General features: G+C 37.3%; 4 protein-coding genes across 10 annotated transcripts; all 4 read right to left on the bottom strand.

Annotated features, from left to right (window-relative positions):
• Positions 1 to 224: 224 nt before the first annotated feature.
• On the bottom strand, positions 225 to 5199 carry LOC121744792 (transcription factor PHYTOCHROME INTERACTING FACTOR-LIKE 13-like). 5 transcript variants are annotated; one of them, XM_042138439.1, is made up of 10 exons: positions 5066 to 5199; positions 2787 to 2850; positions 2665 to 2714; positions 2367 to 2458; positions 1671 to 2277; positions 1482 to 1574; positions 1283 to 1348; positions 1129 to 1194; positions 763 to 1050; positions 225 to 474 (listed from the first exon to the last, which is right to left on the bottom strand). In XM_042138439.1, exons 4-10 carry the CDS (start codon positions 2441 to 2443, stop codon positions 400 to 402), a joined length of 1272 nt encoding a protein of 423 aa, XP_041994373.1. In that variant the 5' UTR covers positions 2444 to 2458; positions 2665 to 2714; positions 2787 to 2850; positions 5066 to 5199; the 3' UTR covers positions 225 to 399. The 5 variants fall into 5 exon arrangements, 4 of the variants coding, with proteins under 4 accessions (XP_041994373.1, XP_041994371.1, XP_041994372.1 ...); XM_042138437.1 differs by lacking the exon at positions 5066 to 5199 and adding an exon at positions 3072 to 3407; XM_042138438.1 differs by lacking the exon at positions 5066 to 5199 and adding an exon at positions 3054 to 3192.
• LOC121744793 (uncharacterized oxidoreductase At1g06690, chloroplastic-like) lies at positions 4877 to 8120 on the bottom strand. The gene is made up of 10 exons (XM_042138441.1): positions 7819 to 8120; positions 6628 to 6719; positions 6491 to 6531; positions 6248 to 6412; positions 6144 to 6166; positions 5991 to 6062; positions 5735 to 5902; positions 5542 to 5624; positions 5406 to 5468; positions 4877 to 5252 (listed from the first exon to the last, which is right to left on the bottom strand). The coding sequence occupies exons 1-9, from the start codon at positions 8036 to 8038 to the stop codon at positions 5424 to 5426; spliced, it is 909 nt and encodes a 302-aa protein (XP_041994375.1). The 5' UTR covers positions 8039 to 8120; the 3' UTR covers positions 4877 to 5252; positions 5406 to 5423.
• A 360-nt stretch (positions 8121 to 8480) lies between these two features.
• Positions 8481 to 12478, bottom strand: LOC121745487 (probable UDP-arabinose 4-epimerase 3). 3 transcript variants are annotated; one of them, XM_042139416.1, is made up of 10 exons: positions 12116 to 12478; positions 11533 to 11588; positions 10464 to 10588; positions 10266 to 10379; positions 10082 to 10189; positions 9887 to 9978; positions 9685 to 9826; positions 9383 to 9607; positions 9056 to 9200; positions 8481 to 8954 (listed from the first exon to the last, which is right to left on the bottom strand). In XM_042139416.1, the coding sequence occupies exons 3-10, from the start codon at positions 10584 to 10586 to the stop codon at positions 8731 to 8733; spliced, it is 1173 nt and encodes a 390-aa protein (XP_041995350.1). In that variant the 5' UTR covers positions 10587 to 10588; positions 11533 to 11588; positions 12116 to 12478; the 3' UTR covers positions 8481 to 8730. The 3 variants fall into 3 exon arrangements, with proteins under 3 accessions (XP_041995350.1, XP_041995349.1, XP_041995351.1); XM_042139415.1 differs by having other exon boundaries at positions 12017 to 12477; XM_042139417.1 differs by lacking the exon at positions 11533 to 11588 and having other exon boundaries at positions 12017 to 12478.
• A 1977-nt stretch (positions 12479 to 14455) lies between these two features.
• LOC121744795 (protein PAT1 homolog 1-like) lies at positions 14456 to 19566 on the bottom strand. Its single transcript, XM_042138444.1, has 5 exons — positions 19140 to 19566; positions 18897 to 19063; positions 18395 to 18451; positions 18208 to 18283; positions 14456 to 17265 (listed from the first exon to the last, which is right to left on the bottom strand). The coding sequence occupies exons 1-5, from the start codon at positions 19201 to 19203 to the stop codon at positions 15185 to 15187; spliced, it is 2445 nt and encodes an 814-aa protein (XP_041994378.1). The 5' UTR covers positions 19204 to 19566; the 3' UTR covers positions 14456 to 15184.
• Positions 19567 to 21075: the final 1509 nt, after the last annotated feature.

Here is a 21075-nt window from a genome sequence, read left to right as displayed (position 1 = left end):
ACATCATACTACACGAAATTAAATCATTTATTTTATTGAATTTAGGCACAACAACTGAATTTATTAAATTTAATGTAATACAATATTGTTTTACTGGCTATAATGTACTAACATTGTTTTGTTCTAAAGTTTCATGTAAGTTATCAATCCATGTGCTGAAATTTTGATTGATTGTAAAATAAAAAGAAATCAACTGTTTCATTATTTACGTAAAGGTTTTAAAATTTGTATGCAAAACTAAAATTTATGAAAACTTATATAAAATGAAAACAAATATCCCAATATTACAATTCAGTCATTTTATTAATCTGGATTACTTTCAATAATATGGCTCACTTATCTTTAGGTACAAGAAAAAATCACAACAAATGGATGAAATTAAAAGAGGCATAGGCCTCCTCATCCAACGGACGTGTTCCCGTTGCCTTGATTTTGCTGGGTCGGACGAAATGCGAAGTTGAACATGTTCATCGACTGCAAAAATTACAAATATGCCATTAGATACGAGTGTTTGAGAAGATGATCAAAGTATAACTAATATTAGGTGCATAATTAGAGAACAAATCTCAGTCATTAGATCACAACGATCTACTTCACTGTATGGACGTTTTAGTTCACAATATGAATCTGAGTGAACCAAAACACCATTATAGTGAAGTATTTACTGTGTTTGACTCACCAATGATTACACAAGTTTTTACGGTGCAAGAATTCTTGCATCAGAATAGATATCTAGGATCGCGGCAAGTGTGTGAAACACACCTGAGGCGGAGCACTTTGCATCGAGTGAAAGTTCATAAAGTTAGCATATTGCTCTTGGAAACTCGAGCTTGGCATCTGGTTCGGATAATTAACCGGGTTCAACAACGGGTTATGAGGGCCGACCCGAGCTTGGATCGGCCCACTCATAGCTTGATCCATGGGCGGCAAGCGCATTAGGTTATGGATCTCGGGCAGCATGGTTGGCCCGACACCCATCCCTACACGCGACATGTATTGCTGCATGCCTGGAAGCATCATCGGCGCCATCCCCCTCCCCATCCACATCAACTACAACAACACACAGATTGAAACCAAACACTCATCACACATTTATAGCAAAAATGACCTAAATCTACTCCAACTTACCTGAATCTGCAGCTGCAAGGCTTTCATGTACTCGATCGCCTCGTCTAACATGGACGCCTTGTCAGACTGCACGAATGAAAAAGCTCAAACGACGAAACAACCAAACAGGCACTAGTGCATTTCAAGAATCTAGGTGAGTTAGACTTGGTTCTACCTTGTTGGCATGAGGGATGAGCTCCTGCAACGCCTTCATCTTCTCGTTGATCCGGTCCCTTCGCCTCTGCAAGGAAACACGACAATGCATCAACGGATCGATACAAGAAACACGAAGAAATATCATCACCATCACCACAAGTCCACAACAACAACAACAACAAAAACTCTGTTTTGTCTAAATTTTGACCAATGCTTACTCTCTCAGACATGTTATGCACTTCAGCTACACGGCTCCTTCGGGCAGCCCCGTTCTTTGCTTTGTTCCCTGCAGCCGACTCCGATTCAGTCGCCTACACAAAACCTTTTGCACCTCAATCCATTGCTATAACATCAAGAAGCTCAAAACAAAACCAAAAGAACACAAAAAAGGACAAGGTGTCACACACATCACTCGGACATTCAGACTCCTCCATGTCACGGCTCTTCCTCTTGTGCCTGTTTGTTTCATTCGACATGCTACTCGTTTTCCACAAACTACCACTACCGGATCCACCAGAGCAAGACGTCCTAGCCTGCCCGGGCACCTCCCTCTCCACGCCCTCGTAATTTCCCCTCCCAGCCCCACGGCTTGAAGCCCAACTCATGTCCACTTCATTCACAACTTGGTTGCTCGCACAATGGCTCGACCCGACAGTCATGCCAGAGCACTCAACGCTCTTCCCGGCCACACCCTCCTCAAATCTAGGTGGAGGTGGAGGCAGAGGCGGGGCAAATCCTTGGTGAATAACCTCAGATGATTCGCCAAATTTGAACTCCCTTTCGCCATCCTGCTTCTTGCTCGATTCATCCAAGGATGGAGGGATCTCAGACAAGAAATTAGCACAGAACTCCCTCTCAAATGATTCATCAATAGGGCAATCAATCCATGAAACTGTCTCATCATCATCATCACCTTGAATCAAAGTAGCTTGCTTTGATTGTTTCCTATTGGTTTGACTATGCAACACAATCTCCCCATTTTGCCACAATAGTTCAACCAACTCATTCTGTAATCTGCCAACCACAATCATAAATAGATTCTAGCCACAAACATCGTGCAAACAACGAGGTCTAGGGTTCAAACACGAAAAAAGGAAACTTACCCAAGGGGTTTTCTTTGAAGAGGGACAGGAAATTCACCTCCAACATCAGTGTTCCAATCAGGAAGACAACTATCCATGCCTCAAAATTATTCCTATAAAGTTGTAATAAAATAATTATTAGTTAGTAGACTAAAAGTCTAAAACTGTTAGAAAATGGATTAGTCATCAATAGCAAACTGTTTGAAACATCTATAATAGTTTATTCTGTTTTACTTTAAAAGGAAACAGATGTGATTGTTAACAAACTCACTATTAACTTAATCAATCACACACACACACACACACAAACAGAGATTACCTCTACAAAGAAGCTGTGTAAAGGCAGCCCAACAAAGTCAGACAATACACCTACAAGACAAAATGAACAAAAACATGAATTCAAGACTCAATCAACAAGAGAGAGAGAGAGAGAGAGATTACCTCTACAAAAGATAGGAAGATCAATATGAAAGCAAAGCAGCACAGTTAGCTAAGACAACAACACCTGCAAGATCACATTAAGTTCAAGAATCAGACAAACAATCAACCAAAAACAGATCCCACATTAAAAAAAAGGAAAACATGTGCAAAATGGCAAGAAAACAATAACACCTTCAACCATCCCTATAAACAAAGTGGAAAAAATCAAGTTTGAAAAAAAAAATCGAATCTTGATACTTTAGCCACACAAAAAAAAGACAGCCCCACCTCCAAAACCACTCTCACCTTGCAAAAAAACACATCAAAATTCCCACTCACTCACACACAAAAACACAAACTGTAGGTGTTTGAGGTGACACCACTGAAAGAGAAATAGGCCCTTCCAGGAAGAGAGCTTTGAAGTTTCAACTAGTTTTTTCTTCTTCTCTTTGAAAAAAACTAAATCTGCGTCAGCATCAAACCCTGTCCCACGCGGCCAGTTCTTAGTTGGAAGAATGAACAGCTGTGGTGTGATCAAGAAACGAGCACCCAGCGTGCCACGTGGACTCATCCAATATTTGGCTGCTCAGAGATTCGCTGTAAAGCTGATGCCTTTCAACTGGAGTATTATTTTTATTCATTATATTATGGAGTACCTTATCTTTTTGGGTTTAATAAGAAAGTGATGAATTTTGCGTAGAATTTTGCAAAAGTAGTTAGGATTGGATGAGAATATCTTTTGTTGTGGGATTTTGTGTTGCCATTAGATTCAGCTGTTACAAGTTTTTTGGGGATGAGAATATCTTTTGATGAATTATCCTTTTGTGTTGAAACAAAAGGATAATTTACATTTTAACTTTTAAATTTTTTGTAAAATTCTAATTTTGTATATTAGTTTTAAAATTAGTATATAAATTATTCATTTATTTTGATTTTTCACAATTAAATTATTGATTCGTTGTAATTTTGCAACGAATCAGATTTCAGATTTCAACGTTGACATAGTTTTATAACTATGTGATACCATTAGACTTCAATCAAAATGAATTCATCATATTATATTAATTTGAATTATTTCATTTATAATTTGTTTAAAGAAATTAGAAAAAATGATACTGATTGTTGTTTTCCTATTTTTCCACCTAATAATTATTCTAATCACTTTTTTTGTTAGTATGCATTGAATCTGTAATCTGAAAACAATATGAATAAAATATGTTTTCAATTTTCTGGTCGTGGACGTAGTCAACACAACATTGATGAACCACAAAATTTTGTGTCTCTTTACGTTTCTGTTTATCTCGATTATACAATTGCTTTATTCTATCACAACATTTCTATTCTCATAGTACTTTACCAATTTTATGGTAACCAAGGAGGATTATTCATATCACAATATGAAACAATTTTAGATGTGTTAATCATGTAATGTAATTTTCTTGTCACATTATACAGATGTTAATTGTTTATATTCTGAAGGAGTCATATTAAGAAATTATAATGGAAATAAATTGAATATGATATAAATACATGCAGTTGAAAGTTGGCTACTTTCCTTTTCTTTCCTTTTCTCGATTCCTTTATTTCTTTCATCTAGCATTTAAATCATTGGATATTTTCTTATTTTATTGAAGTATAATGGAGTATAATTTTATTTGACTTTTGCTTTCTAATTTGTTTCATCTATCTTCTTCGACATCCATAATTAGATAAAAAGTTACAATTGAATATAAACCCTTAGAAATGGTTGATAAATGAGATTAGCTTAATTAGAACCAAAACAAAATTAATTATATAATAATTGAATAACTCTTTTAACCCCAAAAATAATTATGCTGATACCACAGTATTATCGAACAAAAAAAATCATTTTGGAGATAAAAATAATGAAATACTTCCAACTATGAGAAATTATGGGAGCCGCCAGTGTTGAATATGTCAGAATATTTCTTATCTGCTAATATTAAAAGAATCTTATAGTCATAACCCCACTTTTGTTCTTCATAGAATATGATTGATATATTTTCCTTTTCATTGTTTTATTTATTTTCATGCTAAATGTCATGTCATTTATTTTTTCACAAAAATGTAAAATCATTGTCATGAGAACATTCGTAATTTTATGATTTTAATTATCTATTTAAAAAATATAAGTTCGAAAAGTGAGTTATGGGATTACCTTACCTTAGTACCCAAAAAATGAAAATTGGAGCACATGTGATCAAAGGTATAAAACATGTATACATCAGCTATATATGTGTATAAATGTTTGATCTAATTAAGCTGAAGTTGAAGCAAACCTCACAACTTCTCAACCGGGAAACCAATGACCGGTTTGACCTCCGAGGCCATGGAACGAAGCTCCTCGACTTCCTCATTGGTGAGCCTCCACCCGATTGCACCACCAAACTCCTTAGCCTGCTCCCCGTTCTTGGCTCCCGGGATTGGAACGACGTTCTCTTGAGCTATCAACCAGTTCAAAACTACCTGTCATCGAACTTTTTGATCAACTAAAAAAAATCACGAACTTTGGTCCAATTCCCAATCACAAGACGAACATTATAAGCCTTTTCAACGTCGCTTTGAAGGTGCAGTAAGTTTAGATATTCGTGCAAAACAAAATGTAGCACGGAAACGAACCTGAGTCGGGGTTTTTTCTTAGCTCTCGCCTATCTCCTTGATCCGGTTTATAAGGGGTTGCAGCTGCAGATAGCAGAAACGGAAAGTTAGAGAATCGGAGCCTAAACACTAAACCTTAAATCCTACGAGGACTCACTTTTGACATGAACTCGGAGGTGTAAATCCGGCCTCTAGGGCCAGATGGCGTGTTGCTCGGAGTATATTTCCCCGTTAGAGCACCTAACATTCCAGGAAAAAAAAACCAAATTTAGGCCTTTTTCTCCAAAACAAAAACACTTTTATTCAAAAACACACACACAAGAATAGTTGATGTTTAATGTAGATGGCACCTTGAGCGATTGGTGAATACGCGATCAATGTGATCCCGAGCTCATCACAGGTAGATTTCACACCGTTTTCCTCTGGGAGTCGATATATGAGGCTGTAGTTCACTTGGTTTGAAGCAAGAGGTATACCTCTCTTCTTAAGTTGCTCGTGTGCAGCACGAAGGCGCTTCTCTGCAACCAAAAACTCCTTCGTGCCACTTCTCTTCTCGAAAACATAACGAACAATAGACACAATTCAAAGATCAATCACAAAATTTACCACTATAGTTTGAGACTCCAATGGCTTTTACAAGGCCTTGCTCCACGGCATCTGCTAGACCATCGATGTATCCTAGAAAAACAATTCCAAATTTTCTAAGAATAACCGTTAATCTTCAACGCTAAATAGACAAATGTAGTAGTCATCAGCAACCTTCGTTTCCCCAGATCCCCGGCCTGAAATGTGCACAAGGAAATAAATCAGTTATGCAGCAAAAATTGCACGACAAAAAAACTGATGAAATCTGCAGCCTATACCAATGTAGCTGGTAGAGCTCCACACACGGCAGCTGCAGACGAGATAGAGACTCCTTCAGAGCAGAAACAACACTTTCGCGTCCAAGCCTCCACGGTAGAGCTGCAAATTTAGTAGCAACAGCAATTTCCACCTCTGGATCCATTTGTTTCCTTTCTTTGATGAACCTTAGCAACATAAAACACCTCAATTATCAAGAAAAGGAATAACACATATTTTCAGTCACGACTGCAATCTATCATTACCTTCCGAGAAGTGTTTCAGAGCTTATAGCACCAAATGACATCTGCAACAGCAAAACATAACAAATTTTCTAAATAAATTTTGGACAGTTCATGTAATGACTTAAAGAAATAGTAGAAAAACCAAACCATTTTCCCACCCGAGAGCCATAAACCTCTGCAGTGTCGAAAAATGTTATACCACAATCGACACTGGTATCAAAAGCAGCCTTGGCGGCCTTCATTTTCCTATCTGTAATCAAATCATAAGGGCAACATTAGTACGTCATTTTTCACATTCCAATACAATTCCAAACTTGGTGTTTGGATATCAATGAGCGCCAATTTTCAAGAAATGAAAGCAATGTATGTAGGATACAGTCCGTATTGCTTCACTTTCAGACAAGAACACACACACACACACACACGCTCACACTCACAACTCTGTGAGGGGACACTAACATTGAAAATACTTCATAGCTCAATACAATCATGATGGGGTGCTTCAAACAATGACAAAAGCAAGAACTCGAGAAATGCTACCAGAAAAGTAAGTTTGAGATTATTCTCCTTAGCCATTACCTGCAGCTGCATTAACATCTATAATCGATTTCAAATCTATAACCAACGCTCTCTCCTTCCCCAGATAAGTGTCCTATTTGAAAATGAATTAGTATTTCCCAAACAAGTTTCTCATTTCAGAATTCAATGGTGAAATGATGCAGAACTTCCCATTTTGTCCAATCCATCAACACAAAGCTCTGCTTTTTTCGATTCTCCGTATAAAAATTAGGGGTAAAATGAGGGAAAACGTCATCTTCTTCATTCTCAGAATTTCATTAGGGCAAACATCAAAAAATTTTACACACACAAAAAAAAAAAAGAATTTCATCACACTCCATGCCAGTTCATCTTTCACAGAAGCCAATTATGTTCCATTTTCATCATAAACAGCAAAATCACAACCATAATGAAGCTCAAATCACCACATTCTTCACCACACACACACACACAACATTAATGAAAGTTCACAACAACAAAAGCAAAATAAAATCAACAACTTCAATAAACAAACAAGGTTTACAATCACAACAAAATCAAGACAAAACATCAACACACACACAAAATTAAGCAAAATAACTTTCCTATTCATCATCAAAAACAGCAGAATCACAACAATAATGAAACTCAAATCACCACATTCTTCAACACACACACACACACACAGAGCAAAATAGAAACAAACAAAGATTACAATCACAACTAAATCAACACAAAGCATCAAACACACACAGAAAAACTCTAGAACCACAAAATCTAGGTAGAAGAACAAGCAAGGCATGAAAATTCACCATCCCATTCAAAATTATTCCAATAACTGGTGTCGCCCCATGACCAAGCTCCGATTCCAATCCGGGTCACTTGCTGTTGGGAACCTCCAAGACTCAATTTTTCTACCTCAGCTGTCTTCACCGAAACACTCCCTTGCTCAGAAGCCACAGCTCTCACTGCACCAACTTTACTGCCCCTGCTTATCGCAGAGAAGCAAGCGTTGCTCAAATGCAAAGCCATCAATTAATTGCGCTAAGAATTACAGTTGGTTTCAGTTTTTGTTGAACAGAATAGATTAATTAAAGTCCAATGGAAGTGATCCTGTGGACTGTGGTTAGCGTGTATGGTTCTTGTTTCAAATACGTGGTTGAGTAAGAAACGCTATTTTTTCTTTATTTTTGGAAAAATATTTTTCATTTCAATTGTAATTCATCTTATTTTAAACGACGCCGAAAGACATCTTTTCATATATGAATGCGACAGTGGAAAAAAATTTAAATTTAGTCATTTTAAACTTCAACAAGAGATTTGATAATTTAAAAATAAAATTTAAACTCCATGGTTTTTGTATGTTGTTTTCAAATTTTACTCCATTATTTAAATTATTACCATCTAAGGTGAAAAATTTAATAAATGGCACGTAAACTCTTGAATATAGACATTTCATAATCCCCACCTAAAAAATTCAAAAATAATCTTTCTTCTTTTCTCCATTCAATAATATGATAATAGTACAATATAATTTTATGCATAGTTTCACACGTATCGCTTCGCTTTTTTTTATACACTGAAAAAAAAAGAATCTTTTCGCATGCGGTGATACCATGTTCGTAGAGAGAAACACACAATAAAGCATGCATTCTCTCTTTCACAAAAACATGGATTGGTCACAAAAAATGAGACTCAAATCCAATAAGGAAAAGCCATGAAGTTCAAGTGTTGTAGCCATTGGTGTGTGCCTTCTGCCATCTCCAAGCAGTCGACAAACTGTCTTCAAGATTCGTGTACCTGGCCTTCCATCCCAGGTCGTTCCAAATCTTGGAAGGATCGCTGTACACCTCCGCGTAGTCCCCGGGCCTCCGGCTCAGGTACTCCACCTTGATGTTCACACCCGTCGCCCTCTTGCAAGCCGCCACAAACTCGTTCACCGAGCTACCTGCGTTTCCAAATATCGAGGCTGTTTAGTTCGAGTAATTGTAGAATTATTTGGGGCCTACAGCCCACCTTTGTCAATTTGATCAGATCAGAGCAGCTCACCTTTTCCCGTGCCAACATTGTAGATTCCGACTTTCTTGGGGTTGGCATGTGCCAGAGCCTTGACGTGTGCGTCTATTAGGTCACTCACATCTATGTAGTCCCTCACACAAGTTCCATCCGCTGTGTTGTAGTCACTTCCTCTGATCTGCAACCGTTTATGCACGACCATGACCTCATCAATTTTGTTATTTAGTTCTAAATTATTCATCTACTATTTTTCTTTTTACTACCACTACCACTTACTTATTTTATTTATTAATATTGTCAAATGGCTTTTTCCTTTTCAATAATTGCATAAACTATTCTAGAAAAGGTTTAAAAACACACCTTTAAGCCGGGGATTATGCCTCTAGCAGCATCAAAGCAAGCGCCCGAGATCCTCCCTTGCTCGCGCAGCTCGGGCCGAGGCGCCTCCCCGAGCCTCCCCTCGGGGTCGGACCCGATCACGTTGAAGTACCTCAAGATCATCACGGCCATGTCCGAGGTCTTCGAGTAGTCCAAAATCATGTCCTCCGCCATCTTCTTGGCCTTCCCGTACGGATTTATAGGTACCTAAACACGTCCACTCTAATACGTCTCCTTTCAACTTTCAACCCCCAAAAAATTGATTAAGACAATGCCAAACCAACCTGTGGAGTAACCTCCGTAATAGGCATCTTCTCGGGCTCGCCATACGTCGCGCAAGTGCTCGAATAGATCAGAGTCTTGACTCCGTGGGCCGCCATAGCCTTCACCACCACGAGGGTGTTTGAGGTGATGTTGTGATAGTACCTGCATCACATCGAGGGTTAGGATCGAGCACGCTCTTGCTGCAACACGACGGCGTCTCACCTCAGAGGCTCGGCCGTGCTTTCGCCAACATAGGCCACAGCAGCAAAATGCATCACAGCATCAAATGCATTCTCTTTGAATATTTTGTCCACCTAATTAACCAACACAAAAAATTACTAACAATTTTTTTCTCTAAACTAAGCTGAATTAGGCCAAATTAGGCCAAGTGAGTGAAGAGCATATATATATATATACCACAGATGCATCTCCTAAATCGGCATAGATGAACTGGAGACGCCCGGGCTCAGGGTAGAGCGCCTGGAGGACCTTAACGGCGCCAAGGTTGCCACGGGAGAGATTATCCTACAACAAAAAACGCGCTAAGCCATCTGCCTGCACATATGCATAAGTCTAACTATGGGAAAGATTTGAGAGATACCACTATAGTCACGCGGTATGAGTCTTTTAGGAGGCGAAGAGCTGCGTGGGAGCCTATGTAGCCCGCCCCTCCGGTCACTAGCACATGTGTGACTCCAGGCTCGTGCTGAGAGAACTGAGACGCGCACAAAAATCTTAGATCGAATCAGCAAGAAACTCAAGTGTTTGATGCATAATGGAATGGGGGAAAAAGGTATACCTTGAGAGAAGTTGAAGTGCTATTAGACCAATTGATGATGAGAATGAGAAGTGCAGTGACTCCGGCCACCACGAGAAGCTGCCTAGTTAAGTTGGTTCGTCGTTTCGTTTCCATGAAATCCATACCTGCAGTGCGAGATTTGAGATTACACGAAAGCATAATAGGATGGAGCAGAACAGAAGGCTTAATGTGTCATCAGAGACGAGATGGAGTTGGTTTAACGCGTGCTTTCAGCATGTTTTTCGTCTCAAAACCACAACACAGTGCAGAGTGGAGACAAGATGTTCTTGAACAAGAAAACACCATTGAATTCCACTTAAAAATTCATTGAAACAAAGGAAAAAGATGTGATTCTGTAATGATCTTTATCAAGAATGTAAACAAATTGCTTCTGATCTTTGCTACATCTTGTTCTCAGCTCAGAGCCGCGCAGAATGCAGAGGACTTCAAGACTCGAAACGAGCATTTCTTGAACAAGAAAACACCATTTGGATGATGTTAACAACAAAAGAAAACATCCAATTTGAGCAATCATATGCTTGAAACTAACACTTCTTCAGCTATGAAAATTCATGCTTCTGCACTTTGCTACATCTCGTTTTCATCTCAAAACCACGTAGAATGCAGAGGACTAAATGAGTCGAAAGCAGTTCTTGAACATGAAAACGCCATTTAGATAACGTTAACAACAAAAGAAAATATCCAATTTTTGAAATGATCTCTGTCTCACTAGAAACAAGCTTGAAACTAACACTTCCTATTAATGCACTTTGCTACATCTTGATTTTCATCTCAAAACCACACAGAATACAGAGAAATGAAAAAGCATGCTGTTCTTCCTATTGAACAAGAAACGCCGGTTTAATCCATTCCAAATTTTCATCAAGGCAGAAGAAAAACATCCAATCATACACTCATCAAGGCTTTTGAAACTAAAATTTTTCTGTACCTATACGAAATCTTGTTCTTTTTAGCACTTTAAATATCCATAAACTATGATTACTAGTATATCAACACAAATACATTTCAAAAATTCCTAAAATTCGAAGCAGGGGACGTGGTTATTCACCTTGTAAATGGAGGATGCAAGGCAATAAGTCAATGAGCTTGAATTATATATCCTCACTGCATTTCAAAAGTTTGGTTTTTGGCAACATTAATGATCATCAAATTAGAACAGAAAAAAAATCATTCTGGTTGATCCAGAAAAGAGATGAAATGAACCTTCAAATTAAAAAGATGACAAGAATCATTCTTTATCAAAATATGAGCTCATAACAAGTAATAAATCAGTATAAAAAGATATAAATTGCCAGTGAGCAGTTATTATTACTTATGAAATAGAATCATATTATAAAATTCCGAGATCAACTAATCCTTATGAGGTAATTACATATTAAAACATAAGAGCCCACATAATCAAATCATCAAGAACACATAATCCCACCATAAAAATCGAATCTTTTTCACACTTTTTGTTCCATTTCCAAGAATTCCACACCAATGACCATGCAATCAATAAAGATAGATAGAGAGAGAGAGAGAGAGAATACCAAATTCCAATTATCTGATTTTGATGAAGATTTGCATGAGATTGATGAAATGAACAAACTTTTAAGAAGAAAATCAAAAGAATAAATACTGGTTAGTACCCTTTTAAAGACCAAGAGACAGAGAGACCAATTAATAATCAAAGCTCAAATGTCAAATGGCTTCTATAATTCTCTCTCTCTCTCTCTCTCTCTCTCTCTCTCTCTCTCTCTCTCTCTAGATGTATTTATACATATAAAAATGGTTATAACTTATTAGTAGGTGATTGGGAGTGAATGAATCATGAATCTGGAGTGATTAGGAGAATATGATGAGCATTATATTGTGTGATGGAAGAAAAGTGGACCATGTTGATGAGTATAACAAAAGATGAACAAAGCCTTGAAATGAGGAGTTTAAAATTATGCTTAGCACGCAAATTTTGCCATGAAACCAATGAGACATCCATGCATCTCAGTGTGTGTTTTTGTGTGTGTCATTGTGTGTCTATGTGTGTGAGAAAGAGACTTAGTCTAATTTCGTGTAGTTATTCAAAGTTAAAGACTTTTCTTGTTGTTTTTTTTGTAATTTCCTTTGGATAAAATATTGCTGATAATCTGGCTTTTGATTTGTTGAAGGGATGTCAATAATTTTCAAGCAAAAAATGATATAGAACAATTCATTGCTTAGTCTTTAGACGTTTATATGTCATTTTTGTTAATTTTAGAAACAAAAACAGTTACATATATTTGTACTAATTAAAAGGTTACAAATTTATATTATCAAATGCTAAAAGATTACAAATTTGACCGGTGCAGAAATAACTGATGCTGGGGATTTATAGCTTATAAAGTAAGTATTAACCAGTTTAATTAGTCAAAAGATAGTAAATCGCAATAAATGTTGCATTAAATTCAATTGGCCATGTATATAGGAAATTACGAACAGAATCCTAGTTCTTGAAAATTAATCATGATTAAAAAATAATATTAGTATTATATATCAACAATCTAGAATTTACATTTGGTCATAATCACAATTGTTTGAAATAGTATAAAATAAAGAAATTATGGTATGAAATTTCTTGAATGGGACATTAAGGTTGAAACGTGCAGCCCTAACCAACTTCTTATCACGTTATTTAAAAATCAATTTTATTTTTTAATTGATTGTTGTAATCTTTTAATTTACTGGTATTATTGTTGATTAATTGAAAAAGTCAAATATATTGATTGGTTATCTTATTGTAATGCTGTCAGTCAACGCAGATGAGAATGAAGAAAAAGCCTTTCCCATGTGAAATCACTAATTAATAACTATCCTTTTTTATCAGCTCCATTTTAAGCAAAGTAATTACTTTAAAGCCTTTGTCTAAGCGGCAATGAGCTTAAACATTATTGCATGAGGTGCCGAGTTCGAGCCCTCTTGACATCAATAGTAATTTCCTAGTTTTTTTTGGAATTTAAAAAAAAATACTCTTGTAATTTAATTTCTCATCAATAATAAGAACAATAGAAGCAATAAAACAAAACTAATGAATACAGTATAGCAAAATTTATTTTTGAAGTCAACTTGACAATTCACCTAATATATTATTTAAAATATTTCCATTATTGAATATTGTCGGTTTCTGGGATTACCTACCAATATATCTTGATTTTATTTTAAATATGTAATTAATTGGTTTAGGTTGGGATTTAGGCGCAGACCTCTTGAAAAAACAATTAAATTTTTATATTAAGAATTTAATTGTTTTGATTATAATTGAATTTTAATAGAAAAGTATCTAGGCTTTCCAATAAAACAGCTAAAAAATATTTTAGTCTTCCAAGAGTTATCAATGGTGATGAATTCGTTAGACAACCCTTTTGGTCTTGATATATTTGTTTCTGAGAAAGAGGAATGGAAAATACATAAATCAAAGAATAGGAAAGAGATAAACAAATATTCAAGAGGGCTACATCTACTAAAAGTCTCCCATATTGTTATGATAGACTACCTAACATCTCATTTTTATAGTCACTATAAAATGTGGACGCCTACCAAAGTTTTAAACGTTAAAATTTTTTCTCAACTTGTATGGGAGTGTTGCATTTCTTTATAACGTATTAATCGCATTTTCTTCCTCGTTTGTTCAGTTTATAAACTTCTCATTCAACTTGGAGCTGTTGCCTAATGCAATTCATTTCTGTCTATAAGTTGATTTTGTTATTTTGTTACTGATATTTCTATTAATCACGAGACATTTGACTTGGTTGTTTTTTCACTCAAGTTTCGATGCTGTCTAATTACAATTATGAGATTGAATATAAGCTCGAATTCAAACGGCACTGTCCATCTCCTTTTCAACCTACAAATTATGGTGTAGCTTTTTGTGGCTTTTACATTCATAGATACTCACACACTCCTTCCATATTTATCTAAACCCCAAAAGTCCAAATATTAGGCAAATTCCCAATCCATATTTCAACCAAACCTGCCAAACATCTTCAACCAAACAAAAGTACATTTGTTCAACAATATACCATTACTTAACAAGGAAAATATGGCAAATCAGAGAGAAACTCAATTTAATGAGAGAGAGAGAGAGAGATCTACAAAGCCTGTAAAAATGGGCTAGTAGAACCCCAGAAAATCCAACTTACAAGAATGTTTGATGCTATTACAAGCTTCCTCTAAATCAACCATCTCCCAAGCTGCATTACTGCCCCTACCTAACAGTGGATGACACCGGCTTTCCTGATTTCTACGGAGGAAGCAAAACGGACAAGAGAGAAAACACCACCATCGTCAATGCCTTACCTTAGCTGTACATTTCAACCTTAAGAGTCCAAAGGTTTCAAACCAGAGTTACAGAAAATGCGTCAAAACAAAAAGCTCTTTAGATTTAAAAGCATACAAGGGCTTTCGACAAAGAACTCAGTCGTGTAAGAAAGTATAACAATAAAGAGGGGTAAGATAGTATAGCAATAAAATTGAAGCAGCAAAGAAACCCTTTCACGGACCTAAAAGGGATGAGACACCACCAGAGTGGAATGTCGGGTTAGAGGGATTTTTGGCATTAGAAGAGACTAAGATGTAGAATCTTAAGGCGTTAAAATCTGCCCAACGTATACACATGCTCTGTCTCAAGAGAGTGGCCTCCAGAACATTGTTTTTTCACAATTCAGAGCTTCTAGATATTTTCCATTTCAGCCTCGGACAGATTCGGGATTTATCTGCCCGCTGTTTCCACCAGGAGGATTGAATCCAGTAACGGGCATCGACCTCTGAGCGAAATTCAGTAACAATTTCTTCTGACTCTCATCAGTATGAGGCAGACTAGCTCGTAGAAGTTCCACAGGCATCTCTCTACTTACAGCCTTTGCAGCCTCGGGACCAATTGTGTCCGTGTTGGGTGCACTTTGAACAACTAATGAGTGAACTATACTGTCATACTTGCTCACACAGTATTTTGTCAGGAGACCAAAGAAGGCATCGAAGGAAGCCTGCCAAAGGGCAGGATTAGGGATGCTGTAGTTTCCATCAAACTGAGGATCTCTTAACAAGTTTGTGCCTCTTTCTAAAACCGACTTCAAAATGACAGAAGCACCATCTCCCGCAGAGCTGCCTAGCGGACGAAGAGGCGGCTGTTCGGAGGAACAAACAACAGCTGCGAGACAAGCACTGAGTGAATTAAGATCCATTCCACTAACACATAGAGAGACTCTTTTGGCTAGATCGTTAATGCTTATAGTTGCTTCTTCATCAGAGGGAAGACCACCGAACAAAAATCTTAAATGGCGGAAAATGGCCATGCAAACTATTCGACACAGCTCGCTACCAGGTATGAGAAGCTGAAGAAGCTTTGAAATAAGTTTCCGGCCTTTGGACATGGAAACTATACGTAGAAACACTATATCATCCTTGGGGGAGAGCCCAACCGCATTTCCACTTTTTCCCAGTGGATCAACTAACTGAAGAGACGCAGCTAATCCTTCTAATAGAACATGGCGTTTCCGCCTAAGCTGGCTCCCACCATCTTGGGGTTGAGTGAACTGTAACAGCCGATCAATGTCATCGACCTCAAGAAGAAGACTCAAGCCATCTTCAATAGTTACCCTAGCAGCAAGCATTGGTTCCTCTTCCAAAGGCTTCTCAGATGATTTCAGTTCAGCATTACTATCCCCACAAGTAGAGGGAGGAGGATCAACTTCAAGAAGAGGATGTGGCCTGCGAATTGAAGAGAAACAAACCCTTCCATGAGCATCAACATGGAGATGTGGCTGTAGTTCAGAACTGTTACGGGAACGGGAAGATTGTTCCTTCAGGTGAGATGGGCAAAAACGAAACCTTGACCTTGTTTCAGCAGATTTCTTAGCAAGTCTCGCTTGATGGTAATAATCATCTACATATGGATCACTGCCATGCGTAGCAGCAAGCTGCATCTTAAGAATGCTTTCAATCTCCTCGGGAGTCATGTACTTAGATCTAATTTGTGGAATATTAGTCTCATTCTTATGGCTGCTAGTATCAGACCCTTGATGGGAAAATCTGACAGAATGTCTGCTCTTTCCAGATTTAGGTTTGGCTTCTTTCTTGTCTGTTAATCCATACTTGTTTAGCTGTGAAGGAGATGGGTAGGTGCTATATATTTGAGACTGTAATGCTGAAAAATGGGGTAATGATGGTTGGATTGAAAGCTGTCCTCTCTGCTGCTGTGGGGACAGCAGATGTGATGGTAATAACCCATTTTGATACTGATGCTGCATTATATTGTTTAAGAGAATAGACTGATCACCATGAAGAACGCCAGCATGACTACTCCATTGATTCTGAAGTTGGTTGTGACGTGAGATGTTAGGTGAGGATAATCGTGACATGTTTGGGTTATAATGGTATCCACGTGGCATGCCAGACAAAAGAAGAGCAGAATTAGCTAATGAGGAGTTGCTCGAAGAAGAAAATGGCAACTGGGGTCCACCAGAAAGAGACGACGAACTAAAATGATGAGCACTATTTGGTGAAGCTTGTTGTGATCCTGGTGGAGGGAAAGAAGTGAAAGATGATTTTGGGACTAAAATGGGCTCACTAGAACAGTGTTGCAGCGGTTGCTGCTGCTCAGGATATGATGATGTTCTATATAATGGTGTAGATTCTCGGCGGTATAATGAAGAGATATGTGGCTGTGATGACCACCTCTTGTTTTCCTCATAGTATTCCGAGTCTGACATGTGATGGTCACCCCAATCGGGAAAATCTGCTTCCCGTGCCCATTCAGTAGCTGATGAGCCTGAAATAATAGAACATGAATCACAAAACTATCTGCTAATTCATGAAACATAACGACAAAAAAGAATACAAAATGATATAATCTGGAAAATGGAAGTACATACTAGTAAATCAATTATACAATTTCAACTTATTCTAGCCCTCATTTGTACAAAACTACCAGTATCGTTCAGAGATAACTAAATAGCAAATAAAGGTAACAAATGAGAACTTTGATGCAAATCTTAAGATTTGGATTGAAGTATTCTTCCTCAGTAAATCCGTTACCATGGGCCACAATCACCATGCCAAACAGCCAAACCCCAAACATGCCATAGTTTGAAGCTCTATGAAGTGGCAACAAGCAAAAAACTAATGATATTGCGTCCAAGGAAAATAAAATTTATTCATAATTGATATCCTGGAGCTTCTTATACAGCATGGAAACTACTGTACATATGAGTTCAAAGTGGTTAGTCAATAATTAACTAATTAAGTAGTCTTCAAATTGTGCATTCTGTTTGATTTTTTAATCCTCAAAGAAATCATGAATGCCCATTTTCCCGTGAACAGTCTAAATTGGCATTTTTATCCCTAGCCTTTCAAGAAACCATTATGGTACTAAAATCCCAACAAAAGAGAACACTATTGGCCTATGGCATATTAAACCAACCTCCTGCCTATGGAAAGAAATGGTACTTGTTATCACCAAATTTACTTCATCGTTGCAAACATGCTGCAGTAGCAGCAGTGCACTATAGTCCTATTTCTCATAATATGAGTAACATATGAAGTCCTAAGGGATTACGCCCCTTTGCAAAATTATATCATAAACCATATCTAATAAAGGGCAAGAGACCCTTTGGTGACTAGAGTATGAGTGTGATCGTGCATGTGAGGGTGAAGAAACACAAGTAATTAAAAAAAGTATGATTTGGAAAATAGCTAAATTCTAAGAACATACTCTCCCTTGAGAAAGATCCAGATCCTCGATCACCAATAACACCAGGATGCCTAGGTCCAGAAACAACTTTGTTTAACTGCAAAAGAAAATAATAGAATAAATGCATATAGCATTACATGAACAAGCAAATGAAGAACCATAACACCACCATATACAAGATCTGAAAGGCAAGTCAAGTACAACTTGCCTTAGCAAATGTAGTAGCCAGGTCATCAATATCAGATAATTGTCCTAATCCCGATCCCTGCAAAAAAGAACAAAAGAATACAATTAATGTTTAAGCAATCAATTCTGATAACCAATTAAAGAATTTGACCAACAAACAACTTAAAAGGTTAAAATCTTGTCATGACTGATAAATTAACAGCAGAAGGTACAATATGCAAGCATAAAATGAGTCCCATGATGAAAACAAAAAATGATTTTCTGAGCATAGAACGTATCTTAGAAAATTCATGAATGCAACTTATGTGTTGTGATATGTTATTTCTTTTACCAAATGCAAGTGTCAAATTTTTAAGATTTTATATTTTTTTTAGAACAAAGAAGTATCATAAAATTAGAGCAAGAATACAGAGAAGGCCAACAATACAATATAAAAAAACTTATACAGACATATGCAATGTAGGCATACAGTTCTCCGCAAGGTAAACTACTAGTATGTGACAAATGTAGTTTCTGTAATTCACCTCATCTTTGTCAAACAGATGATACTCATTCAGATCATCTTCCCCACCAATTCCCCCTTCAACTCCAGACGCAGAGCCATATTCATCTTCAAATCCCCCCAATTCCACTTCATCCACCCCACCTTTCCCAAAAAAAGTATATTGGGACGCATCAAACAGCGCCGCATCTGCATCAAGCAAAACAGAAAAAGGATGTAACAAAATCAATTCACAGTAATAAAATATGAAAATAGAGTCGCGAACCAGAAATTGAGCTGCTGGTACGGTCAGCGAAGTCGTTGAGATCTCTCCATCCAGATCTCTCCATAATTACGAAATTATTAGAGGCGGAATGAAAACCCTAGCTGCAAATCGCATGAGCAGCGATGTAAACGCAACCGCAGCCGCCACTGCTATAATTAGGGTTTTGAAGCCGGCGACGAAAACAGTTACTGTTGCGCGCACAGTAAACTGTTACCCGTGCCCATATTTATGTGACAGAGAGAGAGGCCGAAGGTTGGCCGAGCATTGTGTATATATATATATAAACTGTATGTATATTCGCTTCCGCGCGAGCAGAGAGAGACGAGACAGAAATTATTAACTACTAATAATTTAATAAATAAACAAAAAAAATAGTGTTACAATTGAAAGAGAGTACTATTGACTTTTCTGATCCATATTGATGTTGGGATCTGAGCTTACTCATGCTTTAATTAAAAACGCTTCTTCGACAAATCTAGGCTTGTTTAATAGATACGGAGTATTAGTAGGGATGTCAATGCAGCCCGCAACCCGTGAGCTGACTCGAATAACCCGCCAAATTTATAGGGTTATGGTTGAAAATTTCTAGCCCGATAAAATTACAACCCGATTAGCCCGCACCCGATCAACCCGCAACCCGTTAGGGTCAGACCCGAAAACCCGATGGGCTGGCCCGAAAATTCGATAAAATTTCTATTGTTCTATTTGTTTGACTCCTAATTGGACAATTTCATTGATTATTTTTATAACATAGATAACTAAAAAAATAACATTCACTTTTATATTAAATATATAAATTATATATTAAATTTTTATTAATATAAGAATACATAAATCAACTAGAAACTTCTAATTCATTAACAAATATTTAAATTTGTAAAACATGCTTTAAAATATTTAAATTTATGCTTTATTTTACACAAATCTCAAATATTAGGATTTGATCATGTCTGTGTTTGAGTTTAAGTATATATCTCAAATTTATCATAATTAAATATTTATATTTTATAAATATAACTAATTTTTGTCATTATTTATTGGATTGATCGCATATTAATTTTATCGTTAGCAACCCGATTAACCCGCTGGGCCAGCCCGAAACCCGAGCGTTTAGGGTTAGGGTTGAACTTTTATAACCCGAAAAAATCTCAACCCGATTAGCCCGCACCCGCTTGACCCGCAACCCGAGTAGGGTTGGCCCGAAACCCGGTGGGCCGGCCCGATTGACATCACTAAGTACTAGTATAAATTTTTTGATTTTTTGTAAGACCATCCACGTCCATGCCGTCTCTTAATCCTCTCATCCCTTAACTATTCATTCAAGTTCATTTTTTATTTTTATTTTCAACAAATTCAATTAATATTTCATTGAAATATTAAATTAATACTAATAATTCATAAAATCATTAAAAATCACGAAAATTACATAATCCGAAAATACGAAAAATACATAATTAAAATCATAATATTACAATTTATTGAAATCCGCATAATCATGGAAAGTGATGCGGTGATCGTCTAACGGTTGTCAAATTTTGCCCAAATGTGTTCCATTAGATCCCCTGGAGTTGGGCGTGAGCCATAGAATCACGTGTCCTTGCCAGAACACATAGCCGCTCTTGCAAAGAAGGATGCACTCCACTGCGAGGCGGACTACTTACGGAAGAGCTTCCCGGGGTTTTATGGTCGAACCAATTTCCTGTCTCAGGTCCTTTGTCGGCGACAATCATGTTGTGCAAGATTATGCACGTATATATGATGTCGACCATATTCCCTATAAACCACGTACGAGCCGGAGATTTGATAATGTGGAATCGATCTTGTAGAACCCCGAACGCTCTCTCCACATCCTTGCAAGCAGCTCTTGCTTCTGCGCAAAAAGAGTCTGTTTGTCGTCTATCGCCCTGTTGAACGTCTTCACGAAGTTTGGCCACTT

Source organism: Salvia splendens, chromosome 8 (assembly GCF_004379255.2).
Source record: "Salvia splendens isolate huo1 chromosome 8, SspV2, whole genome shotgun sequence".
Classification (NCBI taxonomy): domain Eukaryota; kingdom Viridiplantae; phylum Streptophyta; class Magnoliopsida; order Lamiales; family Lamiaceae; genus Salvia; species Salvia splendens.
This window is presented reverse-complemented; position numbering and strand designations above follow the sequence as displayed.

Coding starts and splice junctions, on each gene's coding strand:
- LOC121745487 (XM_042139417.1), bottom strand. CDS start 10,586: ATGGATTTCATGGAAACGAAACGACGAACCAACTTAACTAGGCAGCTT. Junction 10,380..10,463: donor GCACTTCAACTTCTCTCAAG/GTATACCTTTTT, acceptor TGCGCGTCTCAG/TTCTCTCAGCACGAGCCTGG. Junction 9,608..9,684: donor TTACGGAGGTTACTCCACAG/GTTGGTTTGGCA, acceptor GGACGTGTTTAG/GTACCTATAAATCCGTACGG.
- LOC121744793 (XM_042138441.1), bottom strand. CDS start 8,038: ATGGCTTTGCATTTGAGCAACGCTTGCTTCTCTGCGATAAGCAGGGGC. Junction 6,167..6,247: donor GAGCTCTACCAGCTACATTG/GTATAGGCTGCA, acceptor TGCACATTTCAG/GCCGGGGATCTGGGGAAACG. Junction 6,063..6,143: donor GGGGATCTGGGGAAACGAAG/GTTGCTGATGAC, acceptor TTGTTTTTCTAG/GATACATCGATGGTCTAGCA.
- LOC121744795 (XM_042138444.1), bottom strand. CDS start 19,203: ATGGAGAGATCTGGATGGAGAGATCTCAACGACTTCGCTGACCGTACC. Junction 19,064..19,139: donor TACCAGCAGCTCAATTTCTG/GTTCGCGACTCT, acceptor TGCTTGATGCAG/ATGCGGCGCTGTTTGATGCG. Junction 18,284..18,394: donor TGGCTACTACATTTGCTAAG/GCAAGTTGTACT, acceptor TTTCTTTTGCAG/TTAAACAAAGTTGTTTCTGG.
- LOC121744792 (XM_042138439.1), bottom strand. CDS start 2,443: ATGGATAGTTGTCTTCCTGATTGGAACACTGATGTTGGAGGTGAATTT. Junction 1,349..1,481: donor TGCATAACATGTCTGAGAGA/GTAAGCATTGGT, acceptor GTTTCCTTGCAG/AGGCGAAGGGACCGGATCAA. Junction 1,051..1,128: donor CCTTGCAGCTGCAGATTCAG/GTAAGTTGGAGT, acceptor GTGTTGTTGTAG/TTGATGTGGATGGGGAGGGG.